This window comes from Artibeus jamaicensis, unplaced genomic scaffold, assembly GCF_021234435.1.
Source record: "Artibeus jamaicensis isolate MK-2021 breed Jamaican fruit bat unplaced genomic scaffold, CSHL_Jam_final contig_311, whole genome shotgun sequence".
Lineage (NCBI taxonomy): Eukaryota > Metazoa > Chordata > Mammalia > Chiroptera > Phyllostomidae > Artibeus > Artibeus jamaicensis.
This window is the reverse complement of record NW_026521717.1, coordinates 942,584-956,073: the sequence shown is the minus strand read 5'-3', so window position 1 is coordinate 956,073 and position 13,490 is coordinate 942,584. Positions and strand designations below refer to the sequence as shown.

General features: G+C 37.4%; 1 protein-coding gene across 1 annotated transcript in view; it reads left to right on the top strand.

Annotated features, from left to right (window-relative positions):
* CFTR (CF transmembrane conductance regulator) overlaps positions 1 to 13,490 on the top strand; it is a 225,855-nt gene that overhangs the window by 183,784 nt on the left and 28,581 nt on the right. Inside the window, exon 23 of the mRNA XM_053662935.1 lies at positions 8,401 to 8,556. Within this exon, the coding sequence (XP_053518910.1) occupies positions 8,401 to 8,556 (156 nt within the window). The remainder of the gene's footprint in view (positions 1 to 8,400; positions 8,557 to 13,490) is intronic.

Sequence of the window (13,490 nt, the reverse complement as noted above, 5' to 3'; positions counted from 1 at the left end):
ATTTGCAAATGTTTCACTAATCTTGCATCACCAGAATAAATCCTACTTGATCATGGTGTATGATGTTTTTAATGTATTGTTTGATCTGATTTACTAATATTTCATTGAACATTTTAGTATCTGTGCTCATCAGGGATATTGGCTTCTAAGTCTCTTTCTTGGTACTATCTTTATCTGGTGTTTTAGTTAAGATATTGCAGGGCTCACTTCCTCTTGAAATTTTTGGAATAGTTTGAGAAGAATAAGTGTTAGTTCTTTCTTGAATGTTTGACAAGATTTGCCTGTGAATCTGTCTGGTCTGAAACTTTTGTTTGCTGGGACTTTTTAAAAATTACTGCTTTAATTTAAGTAGTTGTAATTGGTCTATTCAGGTTTTCTGATTTTTCTTCATTTGGTTTGGAAGATTGCAAGTTTCTAGGATTCCATCTGTTTCAGCAAGTTGTCCAATTTGTTGGCATGTAAGTTATTCATAGTATTTTATTGCCATTTCTATTGCATCACTTGTAAGTTCTATTATGTTATCGATTTGTATTTATTTGGGTCCTCTTACTTTCTTCATAAGTCTGCTTTAAGGTTTGTCAATCTTCTCTTTTCAAAGAATCAGCTCTTGGTTTTGGTACCTTTTGTGGGTTTTTTAAAACTCTATTTTATTTATTTCTGCTCTGATATTTATTATTTCTTTTCTTTTTCTTACTCCGTGCTTTGTTTTTCTTCTTCTAGTTGTTGTAGGTGTAGGGTTAGATTGTTTATTTGATATTTTTCTTGCTTCTTGAGGTAAGCCTGTAATGCTATGAACATTCCTTCAGGCCTGTTTTCTGTGTATACCATAGATATTGGTTTGTTGTGTGTTCATTTTCATTTGTTCCCAGGTAACTTTTGACTTCTTCCTTGATCTCATTGTTAACCCTTTCCTTAGTTAATAACATATTTTATGGCCTCCATAACTTTTTAAAATTGTTGTTCAAGTACAATTGTCTCCATTTTTCCTCCACTACTCCCAGCCATCCCAGCCATCCCCATTTTCTACCCTTGATCCTATCCCTCTCTGGTTTTGTCCATGTGTTCTTTATACATGTTCCTGAAAACCCTCCTTTGCTCCCATTATCCCCTCCCACCTTCCCTCTGCCCGTCAGTTTGTTCTTAATTTGAATGTCTCTGGTTATATTTTGCTTCTTTGTATATTTTGTTGACTAGGTTCCACTTATAGGTGAGATCATATAGTATCTGTCTTTTACCACCTGACTTATTTCACTCAGCATAATGCTCTCCAGTTCTATCCATGCTGTTGCAAGGGTAGAAACTCCTTCTTTGTTTCTGATAAATTACTTTATTGTCATCGACTTCTAGTTTTGGTCAGAGAAGATGCTTGCTATAGTTTCAATATTCTTAAATTTATTCTTATTTTGTGTCCTAATATGTGGTCTGTCTTTGAGAATGTTTCATGTGCACTTGAAAGGGATGTATATTTTGCTGCTTTGGGATGAAATTTCTTGTAAATATCAATTAAATCAAACCAATCCAGTGTGTCATTTAAGGTCACTGTTGCCTTGCTGTTTTTTGTCCAAAAAATTATCTATTGATGTGGGGTGTTAATTCCTCTACTATATTGCTGTCAATCTCCCCCTTAATGTCCACCAAGATATTTTTTGTATATTTAAGTTCTCCTATGTTGGGTGCATATATTTTCACAAGTGTTACATCCTCCTGCTAGATCAATCTCTTAAGTATTATGTAGTGATAATACTTTTTCTCTCTCAATGACCTTTGTTTTGAAGTCTATCTGTCTGTTATAAGTATTGCTATCCCAGCTTTTGTTCCAGTTCCATTTGCATGGAATATTTTTTTTCTCCACTTTCAGTCTGTGTCTTTCGTTCTGAATATGGTCTCTTGTAGATAGCATATGTATGGGTTATGTCTTCTTATTCATTCAGCTACCCTATTACTTTTGATTGAAGAATTTAAGCCTTTTACATTTTAGGTTATTATTGATAGGTACTTATTTATTGCCATTTTATTCATTGTACCCATGTTCCTCTATCTTTATCTCTTCTTTTTTTTTAAAACATGTCTTTAAACATTTATTGTAATACTGGTTTGGTGGAATGAACTCCATTAGCCTTTTTTTTCCTTTGGTCTGGGAGGTTCTTATTTTGCCTTCAATTTTAAGTGATTGCCTTGCTGAGTAAGTGGCCTTGGTTGCAGGTCCTTGCTCTTCACCACTTTAAATATTTTATGCCAATCCTGAAGGGTTGGTCTGAAGTGTTTCCGTTGAGAAATCAGCTGACAACCTACAGGAACTCCTTTGTAGGTAAGTAACTCTCTCTTGCTGCCTTTATGATTCTCTTTTTGTCTTTAACCTTTGCCATTTTAATTAACACATGTGTTTGTGTCGGTCTCCTGAGGTTCATCTTGATTGGGATTCTGTGCATCCTGAACTTGTGTGCCTTTTTCCTTTACTGTATTAAAGAAGTTTTCATCTGCCATTTCTTCAAACAGTTTCTCCATTGCTTGCTCATTCTCTTCTCTTTCTGATACCCCTAGGATGTGAATGTTGTTACCCTTTATTTTGTCCCAGAGAACCTTTAAACTTTCCCATTTTTTAAAAAATTATCTTTTCTTTTGGACCCTCTGTTTGGGTGCTTACTGTTATCTTGTTCTATAAGTCACTAATTCAATCCTCTGCTTCATCTAAGCTGCTGTCATGATGGTTTATGATGTACATGTTTTGTTGGGGTCAGTGGCACATTCTTCCAGATCACCTAAGCTCAGTGCTCCAGGAAAGTTTCTTGTGGGTTATGTGTACTCTCCTTTTGTAGTTGTGTCTTGAATGCTCTTGGTCCTTTTGTGGATGGAATTAACCCTTCAGGCTGGCTGACTATAAAGATAGACCCCAAACACTGTGTATGAGTCACTGTGCAGGGACTGCCCCCCACCCCCATGGTCAAGTTGTTATCAGCAGTGTATGATGCCTGGTGCAATCCCACTTTGGGTGTGCTGCTTATGTGGCTAGTTGGGTCTAGCTCTGTTGTGGTCTGAGTCCCACCCCTGGTTGTGTTTGTTCTGGGTTCACTCGGGTGGGATTCAGGTACATGGTGATGTTAGACATTAGTAACTTGCCTTGGGCTGCTTGTCTAGAGCTACCACACTGTTCACTGTTTGTGGCTGTGTCTACTGGGCCTGGGTGTGCATGGGAGTGGCCAACCTGTGTATGGGGTCAGCTACTTCCACCTTAGAAGTGGTTATAAATCTACAAAATATCCGAGGCTTTATGGGGTTCACTTATACCTGTCAGCTATACCGCTTGCCACAGAGGTTGCCTAATCTTCCTCCTGAGCTTTCCAAAGACTGTATAGTGGGCCCAGCTGGCTGCTATGCACGGCCCCTTCCGTAGGTTACAAGGCAGTAGGGTGGGGCGACTGGGGTTGGGAGGATAGGGCTAGTGGTTTCCTACTTGGGTTGCATGTCATCAGGCGCTCAGTGAGGGTAAAGTAGTCCCTACTCCAGAGCCAAACCACTGAGTCTGACAGAGTCTCCAACTCTAGCTCCCACAGGAGGAACACACTTCAGGTTTTAGGTTCAGGTTGCACGCAGCCAGCTGTTTCCTCTGCTAGCCCAACTGGCAGAGCCACCATGGCTCAGGAGGACATATCAAAAAGTCTTACACTGAGGGTGGTGCCAGCTCAGCCCTCAGGGGTGGGGCGAAGCACTTCATTCCTGACCCAGACAACAGCCTCCTAGAGAGAATCACTCCAAATGTCCCAGCTCTGAGCAGCACACTCTTTCCCCTCCAAGAACTAAGTTCAGCCTGGCAGGACCACAAGGACTTGGGAGGGGTGATTCAAATAGTCTCTTGTTGTGGATGTTATTGGCATGTCTGTACAGTGGAGGCAGGCAGCTTCCCCTTTCCAAGATAGCACAGGCTGAGCTTACAGGAGAGATAGGAGCTCCCTCGCCTCATCCCTGTGCTATAGCCACACAACCCAGCAACTGCCTGTCTGATTCCCAGACAAAAGTCTTCCTGGGAAATGCTCTGAAAGTCCCAGCTCTGCATAGCACTATGGTTCCCCTGTGCTACTGAGCTCAGCAGGGTGGAGTCACACAGTGGCAGGGCAGGCCCAGTGATTCAATGGGTAGAAGAGGGCCAGCTGGCTGTGCACTGGAGGTAGGGAAGAATGGTCCCCTTACCAAAGCTCCAAAAAAAGAGCACCCTCAAAGGTGCCTCCTGGATGCAACCAGCAGGTCCCTCTGCAGGACCTAAGCACAGCAGATTGGTGTTATCAGTGGCTGAAGGACCAGGCAGTACACTCCCCAAGCTGGTGCTGTAACAACAGGAGTGCTCAATGCTGGGAAAGTGGTATCTGAGTTTCTAGCAATTTCCTTTCTCTCCCAGGTGGACTGAACTGCTACTGATTTTCTCCACCAGATGCTATGTGGGTTCCTATTCCTGTCTCTCTTGCCCTGGGTTTGGAATCCCTGCATGGGATTGAGATACCTTGCTACCAGGGAGAGTTACCCCTCCTGTTTGTCAGTTACCACATGTTTCTGGGGACCAGCTCTTTCCACATCTCCCTCCCTTCTTCCTACTTTCTACGTGGCTTTTTCTGTAAATCATTGGTTATAGTTATATTTCAGTGCAGCTAGCCTACAGTTTTTATTCAGATTGATTGCTGTATAATTTATATGTAAATTTGGTTTTGTGCCAGGAACAGGTGAGTGTATCTGTCGCCTAATCTGCTGACATCTTTGAATCTAATTTTTTTCAATAGATGAGAAACGTAGCAAATATTGTATCACTTTTTCTTTAAAAAAACTTTCTTTTCTTGTAATCTCAAATAGTGTTTTTTGCTAAATTTTAGTATCCAGATCACCTTCCTCCAACTAAAATAGCTCTTCCTTTTTTCCTTTTATTTTTCTTCTCAAAATTTGGGCTGAGATATTAATATGGAGGTAGGTTTTTCATAATAGACCTGGACTTAATCACTATACAGTCCTCTGATTACATAAATATTTAATCGTACTTCAAGATCTATTCTTTTGGGTAAGCTGACCTGACTTACCCATTTGTAGTCTCTTCAAAATACTGAGATGCCAGAAAGAACTGAAAACATAAAGGGTTCAGATCTCAGCAGCATAAGCACTTAAATATGTATTTAATTTGTTAAACATGTATAGCATTCTGTTTTGATAAAAATTGGTGTGTAGTAGCTGAATCATTCAGTAACTTATATACTGACTTTATGAGGACCATATCCTCAAGAACTTATTATATTTAGGATCATGTGTTTTAATATATATGTCCGCATACACAGTTGTTATCATTTTGAGGATATAAATTTAATTTGATTTGGCATCTTGATTTCTGGAGATCACCAGGAGATAAAAATAGTTACAAGGGGTTTCTATCTATGGCAGTATTAAAATGGTTACTTGGGTACTCTGAAGAGAAGGTACTGAGACTGATCTATTCATGGTACAGTGCAATTACAACTAGCACCAAATCTAACACTGTTTAACTTTCCACATAATAGTTTGATTTGTCTTGATCCAGGATTCTCAGAGAGCAGGTGCATTGAAATTATTGGAAAACACTGACTTGAAATTAGGATAGATATTTAAAACTTATGTGCAGGAAGTACTCTGGCATATTCAATAGGTTACTGAGAAGCCTGGCAAAACAAATCCAGGAAAAGAATTAGTAAGTGCCAATTATATAAATAACAAGAAGATTTTGTTAGATATTAACCAGTAAGATTCATTGGTGTTGAACGAAAAATGTGTCAAACATACTGCAACATTAACAGTTCAATAATATGAGGAAATCAGAGAAACAGCTAAAAGTTTTAAAGCTAAACAAAAGATTGACAAATTGCCCCTGAATCTAGTGTCATCCCAACATAAAAACGGAGTGTTCCCAAAATCAGTATTTGCTTTTTAAGGAAAGGGAACATGTCATTTATCCTAGTCATTGAAACTCTGGCCAGTGATAAAGGGGCCTGAACCTCAAAGCACTTTTTATCAAAAATTCTTGATATGACTTTAGAGAAAATCACTTCTTCCTATTGAAATTTCCTTCTCTTTCCTCCATACTGCACCTATACAAGGTATATTCAGATTGGTTATATAAAGCTTTACTGTTGCATTTGAATAATCATGACATATGGTAAATGTATTTGTACAACATGGGCTGACTCAGAAATGAAAATGTACGTGTGAAATTTCCCAAGGTTTTTAAATTAAGAATTGATCTAGAAATTAGCCAAATTAACTAAATCCATTTGTTGTCGATGTGGACACCAACCTGCAGCATCCAAGTCATTATGGATGAAATGAGACATTCACACGGACTACCCAGTCAGGTGGAGGAAAAGGGACAGCATGGATTTTCTATCAAGGGGAGCAAAAAGCCACGGCCCTTGCGGTGTCTGGCCTTTATTGGGTTTCTCAGCACATTGCATGATGGTCCCATTTACTATGTACAGGTTGCTTTAGGTGGTTGCCTTTTACAGAAAACAAAGGAGAGGATGCTGGTAATCACATCACAGAAGAGGGATATTTGCAAATGAAAAAGCAAAAGTGGTTGAACCAGTTACACTGGTCCTTGGAAGGTTTAGCATGGTTTTTAGGAAGTTACTTTGCAATAAATGTTTGCCACTGGGGGCTGGGCCCATGCCACACAGAATGGTCTCTTGCATGTTGTTAGATCAACTAAGTAATTTATTCATTTATCTGCATTCCTCCCTCCTTCTCTACCTGCCTTCCTACCACTGTTCCTCCTGTACATTTATGTATCCATCCATCTGTCCATCTATCGATCTACCTATCCACCTTTCCATCTCACTGTCCCTCTGTCAATCCAAACAAGTATTTATTGGGCATTTTATGTGCTCACTTTATGTGCACCAGCCATTGTTTCAGGTGCCAAGCAGTAAGGGGAAACAAGGTATACTGCTGTGCCCCTGAAGAATTTATATTTTAGGGGTTAACATAAGCAAAAAATAACTTATATGTAATCAATAAGTTATTTTTTTTATTAAAGATGGTTGTATGCTCTAAAGCAACTGTCCCCAACTTTTTTGCATCAGGGACTAGTTTTGTGGAAGATTATTTTTTCATGGACCAAGGTTGGGGGTTCTCTATGATTCAAATGCATTACTTTCAAGGTCAGGTCCTGCTATGTGGCCTGGTTCCTAAGAGGCTTGGATGGGTACCAGTCCATGGCTTGGAGGTTAGGCCCCTGCTCTAAAGCATTTATTGTGTTTATGAACTGATTCTGGTTTACAAACTGTTACTGGTCTGTGACAAGTATAGAAATTTAGAATAAGCATTTAGAAATTCATTTTTATTATCTGTTTCTTAAAGTACTTATTTGCAGTGGATTAGAAAGTAAAACACAAAACAAAATGTAACTGTCCTTTACCACAAATAGTGTGAAAGTCACTACAAGACCATTTGCTCAGGTCTACTATAACAAAGGCTAAATAATTTTTAAAAATAGGAATAATATAACAGGAAGAAAATGAACATTTATTCAGTGTCTCTAAATGTTAGGTACTTTATTCATTAAATAACTGCAGAAATGTTCGATCTCACTCAAATCACCTTCATCTAACTGCTGAATCTGAGTCGACCTCCGAACAGAGTTTGCCTCTAAGTCTCCTGCACCTGCTCTTGCCTTGCTATGCATGGTGCTCTCACTTCCATACTATGCTCTAATTAATAGTCTTTAGGTGACGAGAATAGTTTTTTTCTTTTCTTTAATATGTTTTTGCTTCCCAATATGTCTTTCTTTCCTTGTTAGTCAGGATGGATGTGAGAATTTGATTTGACAACTGTCCAGTTGCGTATCTGTGAGGAGTAACAAGCCCAACCTGTATTCTCTGGGAATGTATTAGCTCACTAAACTTAGTCTTGTTTATTGTCAGGCCTGAACCTGATGCTTGCTTATTTATAAAGGACAGTATTTAAGTATTAGGATTATTTCAGATTTGTTAATTTTCAAGTTCATATTTATGTTTGTAACTAGAACAAGCTATAGGTCTCTGCTTTTGGCTTGAGCCCACCTTTCTAAACGATGCACATTAAGACACCATATCTTTGTTTTTCCTTGATACAAAATGGGCAATTTCAACCTTTTTGTTATTACTTAAGGTCAGTGACAAATGAAGCCAGCATCAGGGATCTAATTTCTTAGGGCCAGTTTCTGTATCCTGTTCCCTATCAAAATTGGTCAGAACTGGGAGCACACAAAGAGGTTTGAATAAATAAGTGAAAATCTTTCCCTGGTGGTGATTAAAAATTGAACAGTTCTAGTGTTTTTTTTATTGAACTACAATACCAGATTACATTTATGGTAGGCTGTCTGTATGTCACAAGAGTAATGCCATCACTCTCATATTCTAGGTGGGCCTCTTGGGAAGAACTGGGTCAGGAAAGAGTACTTTATTATCAGCTCTTTTGAGACTGCTGAACACCGAAGGAGAAATCCAAATAGATGGTGTGTCTTGGGATTCAGTGACTTTGCAACAGTGGAGGAAAGCCTTTGGAGTTATACCACAGGTAAGCTGGAAAGACTTCACTAGGGGGAAAAGCAACTAAATACAATTTTACTGTTATATGATGCTTACACTCAAGAAATTCACATTTTCCTGAAATATAAGTTCATTACATATTCATTACATGTCCATTTTATGCAATGGAATCTTTTAATTAGGAGAAAAACTATCTCTAAAAGTTTAGAATTCTCTGACATCCTGTTATTGAAATATTAATAGTTTTGATAGCCTGTCCCAGAAGACACAATCTATAGTGAGAACATGGGGCTTTTGTTTTCATCAGTTTATTTTTTCCTGCTTCAGTGGTTTGAGTTCCAAGTTAGCAATCACAGCAGGTTAAGAAATACTTTGCAATTTATAAAAGATGCTTTTGAAATAACAAACACTTGGAAGCATGAGGTAGTGGAATAGAAAATTTAAAGTGTAATGATTGCTTTTTTGTTTTTTACATAAGAATGAATCATGTCAGATTAATCTGTAGCTTTTTAAAAACGTCAGTCCTTGATTTGTGTCACAGAAGATCACTAGCTTCATGGGCTTAATATGGTTTTGTGTTATTATGTAAGAGGGCTGCTTATATGTGAGAAAATAGCCACAGTTCCATTGTTAAATGATCCAAATGGAAACCAGTGAATGTCTTTAATCTGAAAGGCATGAGCTATATATATCTGCTAGTGTTTGCTCTCATCTCTATGGATGTAGTTACTGTTTTAATAATCATTTTGTCCTCTTTGTTCTAAAGGGCACTAAATCCATTCTACTACCATGGTACTTACAATTATCTACTTTTAACAGAAAAGTAAAATGTTAAGAGCATCTCCCAGTAGATTGACTATAAATCTAGCCTAAGAAAAAGCTTTATTTTTTGATGGATCACCTTTGTGAACATTTGCTCCTTTCAACTAATGAGGCAATAAATATTGTGACTGCCAAACCGATGCTTTTAATTCATTTGTCTAGACTTTGCTGTGTTGCCACTTAATCCTGGTTGAACTTTGAAAAATAATATTGTTTCTTCAGAAAGAAAAAAGGATTGTCAGATGGTTTAAAGATAAACTCTAGGACTACTGGTATCCCAAGGTAATATCGTTAGGCAAAATGACAAAGTTGAAGAACACAGAATAGAATCTGGTTATCTCAGAACAGTTACTGTTCAGTGGACTCTAAATTTTCTGATCCCCTTTTTAAACTACAATTATGAAGCTTTTGTCTCCTTGTTGTTATTCACAAAAACCTGCCCATTAGGATAAGCAAAGTTCTAAATAAATAATTTCTTTTTCACCTGGAATGCTTTAGTTTATCTTCCATGTGATACAGAAGTTTGTTTTATCCTGTGTTCTATTTAGAAACCCAAATATGCAAGGCCTGGAGGAAAACCGAATGGGCCAGAGTTATGAAAATTCTTTATTTTACCTTTCTGACAAAAATGAGTCTCAAACTTCTCTTTATTTCATCTTCTCTCTTCTATGCCTTCAAGCTTTTTATAAAGTAAGCAAGAAATACTTTAAGATATGCCTTTAAAAATGTGTGATCATGATAACAGAAATGCTTCTCATTGTACATGTTTATGACCCTGGTTTCTGGGACTGTCTCCGAGAGCCACAAGTGGATACCCAAGAAAAAGAGAAAGAGGACAAACTCTTTATAACATCCAAATCAAGAGATGCTTTTACTGAAAATTCAAATTATTTAATTTTACCTTCCCAGGAGTTTGACCTTAAAGAAGAAATAGAAGGAAAAAGGAATTAAAAACTCTATGAGAACTTTTTTTTGCTTTTCTTTTTCTCCCTTTCATTTTTCTGACCTTGCAAGAGCTTAGTTCCCCCAAGATCTCTGACACTGAGACATCAGAGATCTCTGGGTCAATTAGATGCTTGTTTTCAGACACAGGAAACAGAAATTTTAAACAAGAAACTTTCCCTCTCTGTCAGTGATCCTGAGATACCAGCCAGAGTCACAAGATGTTAGTTTTGGCAAGTTCTTACAGTATTGTTTTGTTTTGTTTTGTTCTCTGTACTTCCCTCCTATAGCTAGAATATAATCTTGGAGAATGCACCAGCCTTGGAAACAAGTCATTGTGTACGTTTCAAGGTGGAGTCTTTCTTAATTTGTTCTACTTTACCTATGAGCTCTAAGGGCCTAAAGAGGAGACAGTGAGGCCTAGAGTCAGAACCCCATTGGCTTAGGCAATTTGAACACTGAGACTTAAAATTGTTTATTAGCCTTGAAATTTGTTAAGCACTTAATTCATAAAAAACAGAAAAATAATTTTAAATGTATTTTCAAATTTTCAATTACAAGTGTAAAAGGCTACAACGCTATTCTGAGGCAATGACTAGGCCTATTTTTGCAGAGAGACTTTCTGATCTGAAACTAATCCATGCCCACATATGACTTTGACCACAGAGCTGGAATGTCTTTTGCTGTAAGGGATACTAAAAAAGTCCGACTCATGTATCTGTAGACATGAACAATGAAATTGGGAGTGCAACAGTTCTCATTCAGTTTAACAATAATTCACTTTAATAATTAGTTATTAAACTCCTTCTGTGTGCTTAAATAAGTACTATAGATTCAATAGTTATGTTAGTGGTATTGAGCTCCCTGTCCAACCTATTAGCTTCCAATGAGAGGTTAAAATTACATTCATTGCCATAATTCAGGGATCAAAAGAAGAAACAAAAAGGATAAATTAAACATATGTAAATAAGTGTAGTCATGGGTCGAGGCACTGGCTAGTCAGGGAAGTGCTGTGGGTGATTCTGGGGGAATCCGGCCCCACCATGTCACTGTAGCCTTCCTTTCTTTTCTGCTTCCACTGCTGTGTTTTTCTCTTCATCTTCTTTGCATCCCTCCATTATATGTTGTACGCAAATTAAACTTTTTAAGGCAACATTCCAATTTTGTAATTTGCCTCTTGGGAACTCGTTTTGCTGAATAGATCCAGATTCTTCCACTTGTGGTTGGGTCCCTGATAGGTCACAACTCAACCTTTCCAGAAAGATCCACCACTCTTTTCACCTGGGTACTTTTATAATTCAGTACAACTCTGCCATGAAAGATACCACACTTTGGTCTCTCATTTTCTCTGTTCATGCACTTTCTCTGTCTGAGAAAAATCTTCCTTCACCATAGTCACTTTGTCATCACAAATGTTAAACTCTGCCAGGTAGTCTTTTCTGACCCACTTTAGTACCCCCATTAACCCTGACTCTAACCCCAATGCTCCACTCCCACACCTCAGTCCCCGATGGGATCTATAACTGTGCTTATAAACCTCTCCTGGCACTTCTCTATGCCTTATCTTAGAATTATCTGTGTATTTATTTAATTTTCACTCAGTATTGTAAATACTTTGCAGACACTTTAGTTAAAGAAGCAGAATTTAAACACAAAATGACCATCAACCAGAGAAGGCTGGCAGAAATGCTAAATAAGGCCAACTTATGTATCTGTAGACATGAACAATGAAGTTGGAAGCACATAGATTTTTTTACCTTAGTAATTTTTCTATCTCTTAATATAGCATATAAAACAATAGCTTTTATTGTAGGAATTCAATATATGTCGTTTTGTGCTGAGTCACTAAATGCTTATCTCTTTTACAAGAAACCAGGTCTACTTGTATCCAGATTTTACTAGCTGTATAATCTTAGGCAAGTTATTTAATTTCTCTGAGCCTTAGTTTCCTTGTCTATAAAATGGGTATACTGGTAGTAACTCCTTAATTGGGCTTTTGTGTGGATTAAATAAGTAATCAGTAATATACTTAGTCTACTCCCTGGCATGTAGTAACTACAATACAATGGGTTGTGGTTGTTATCATTTATAGTTCCTTAAGGACAAGTCATCATGTCCTCCTTATCTTTGTATTGAATTGGAGGTGGATGCTATAGGAATGAACAAATAGGTATGGATAGTTTCGCAAAGAAGGTGATAATTAAAGTGGTCCATAAAGTTTGTAGGTTTTAGAGAGGCTTGGGGCAGGGAGTTGTGGAAAGGATATTCCAGGACTTCAGGCAGGAATATTATGAGCAAGTACAGAGATAGGAACTAGAATAAGTTGGGAAGCAAAGGAAAGAGAATGCCCTGTGTTAGTATTTGGAGAAAGAGGGAAAGACTTGACAAGTGAGGAATGGGTTGACTCTTTTGAGCTAGCAAGAGGTGGCAAAATGGTAGTAGAATGGGGACAATGCTGGCAGCATGAGGACAATAGACTTCAGGTGGGCAGAATTAAGAGCAGGCAGATGGGTGGGAACTGCACTGTGGTAAAAGTAATGAAGAGGACAATGGGAGTGGATTCCTGAATTCAAAGGAAAGGAAAAAAATAACTAGTATGGTTATCAGTATAATGCAATATTAGTATTTCTGAGCCTAAAAACTTAGCATCTTTGATAATTTGGTCAGACCTAGAAAACATTTTTTATGCTATCTCTGAAAAAGTATATACTAAAAAGTTGTCTTATAAAAGGTTTTAAAGCATTAAATGACTTCACAGGAAATAATTTGAACATCTTACATGTAATCATTTATAAACAAATAAATAGTATGCACATTAACCTTATAAAATGATTCTCTATTTGTTATAAACCTTCAATGTTTTTGACTAACAAATATTTTATTCACCTTGTTCTCATTAACAGGTATTTTTAAAAGCAAAACAATACTCATTTTTAAACATTCTATAATCAGTCTTACATTCTTGATTTGTTCAAACTGGATGGATTTCTATTTTACAGATGCAACTTATAAAGTTTTGCAGACATTTCCAAAAGACAAGATCACAGTAACTGTGATCACAGTACTTATAAGCATTTGGGCCACATTTTAATAGAACTAAACATGATATAAACATATGCATATTAATTATACATATTAATGTGTATGTGTGTTTTTAGTTGTATGGAAAATAATACAGTAATTAATAAATAATAATAC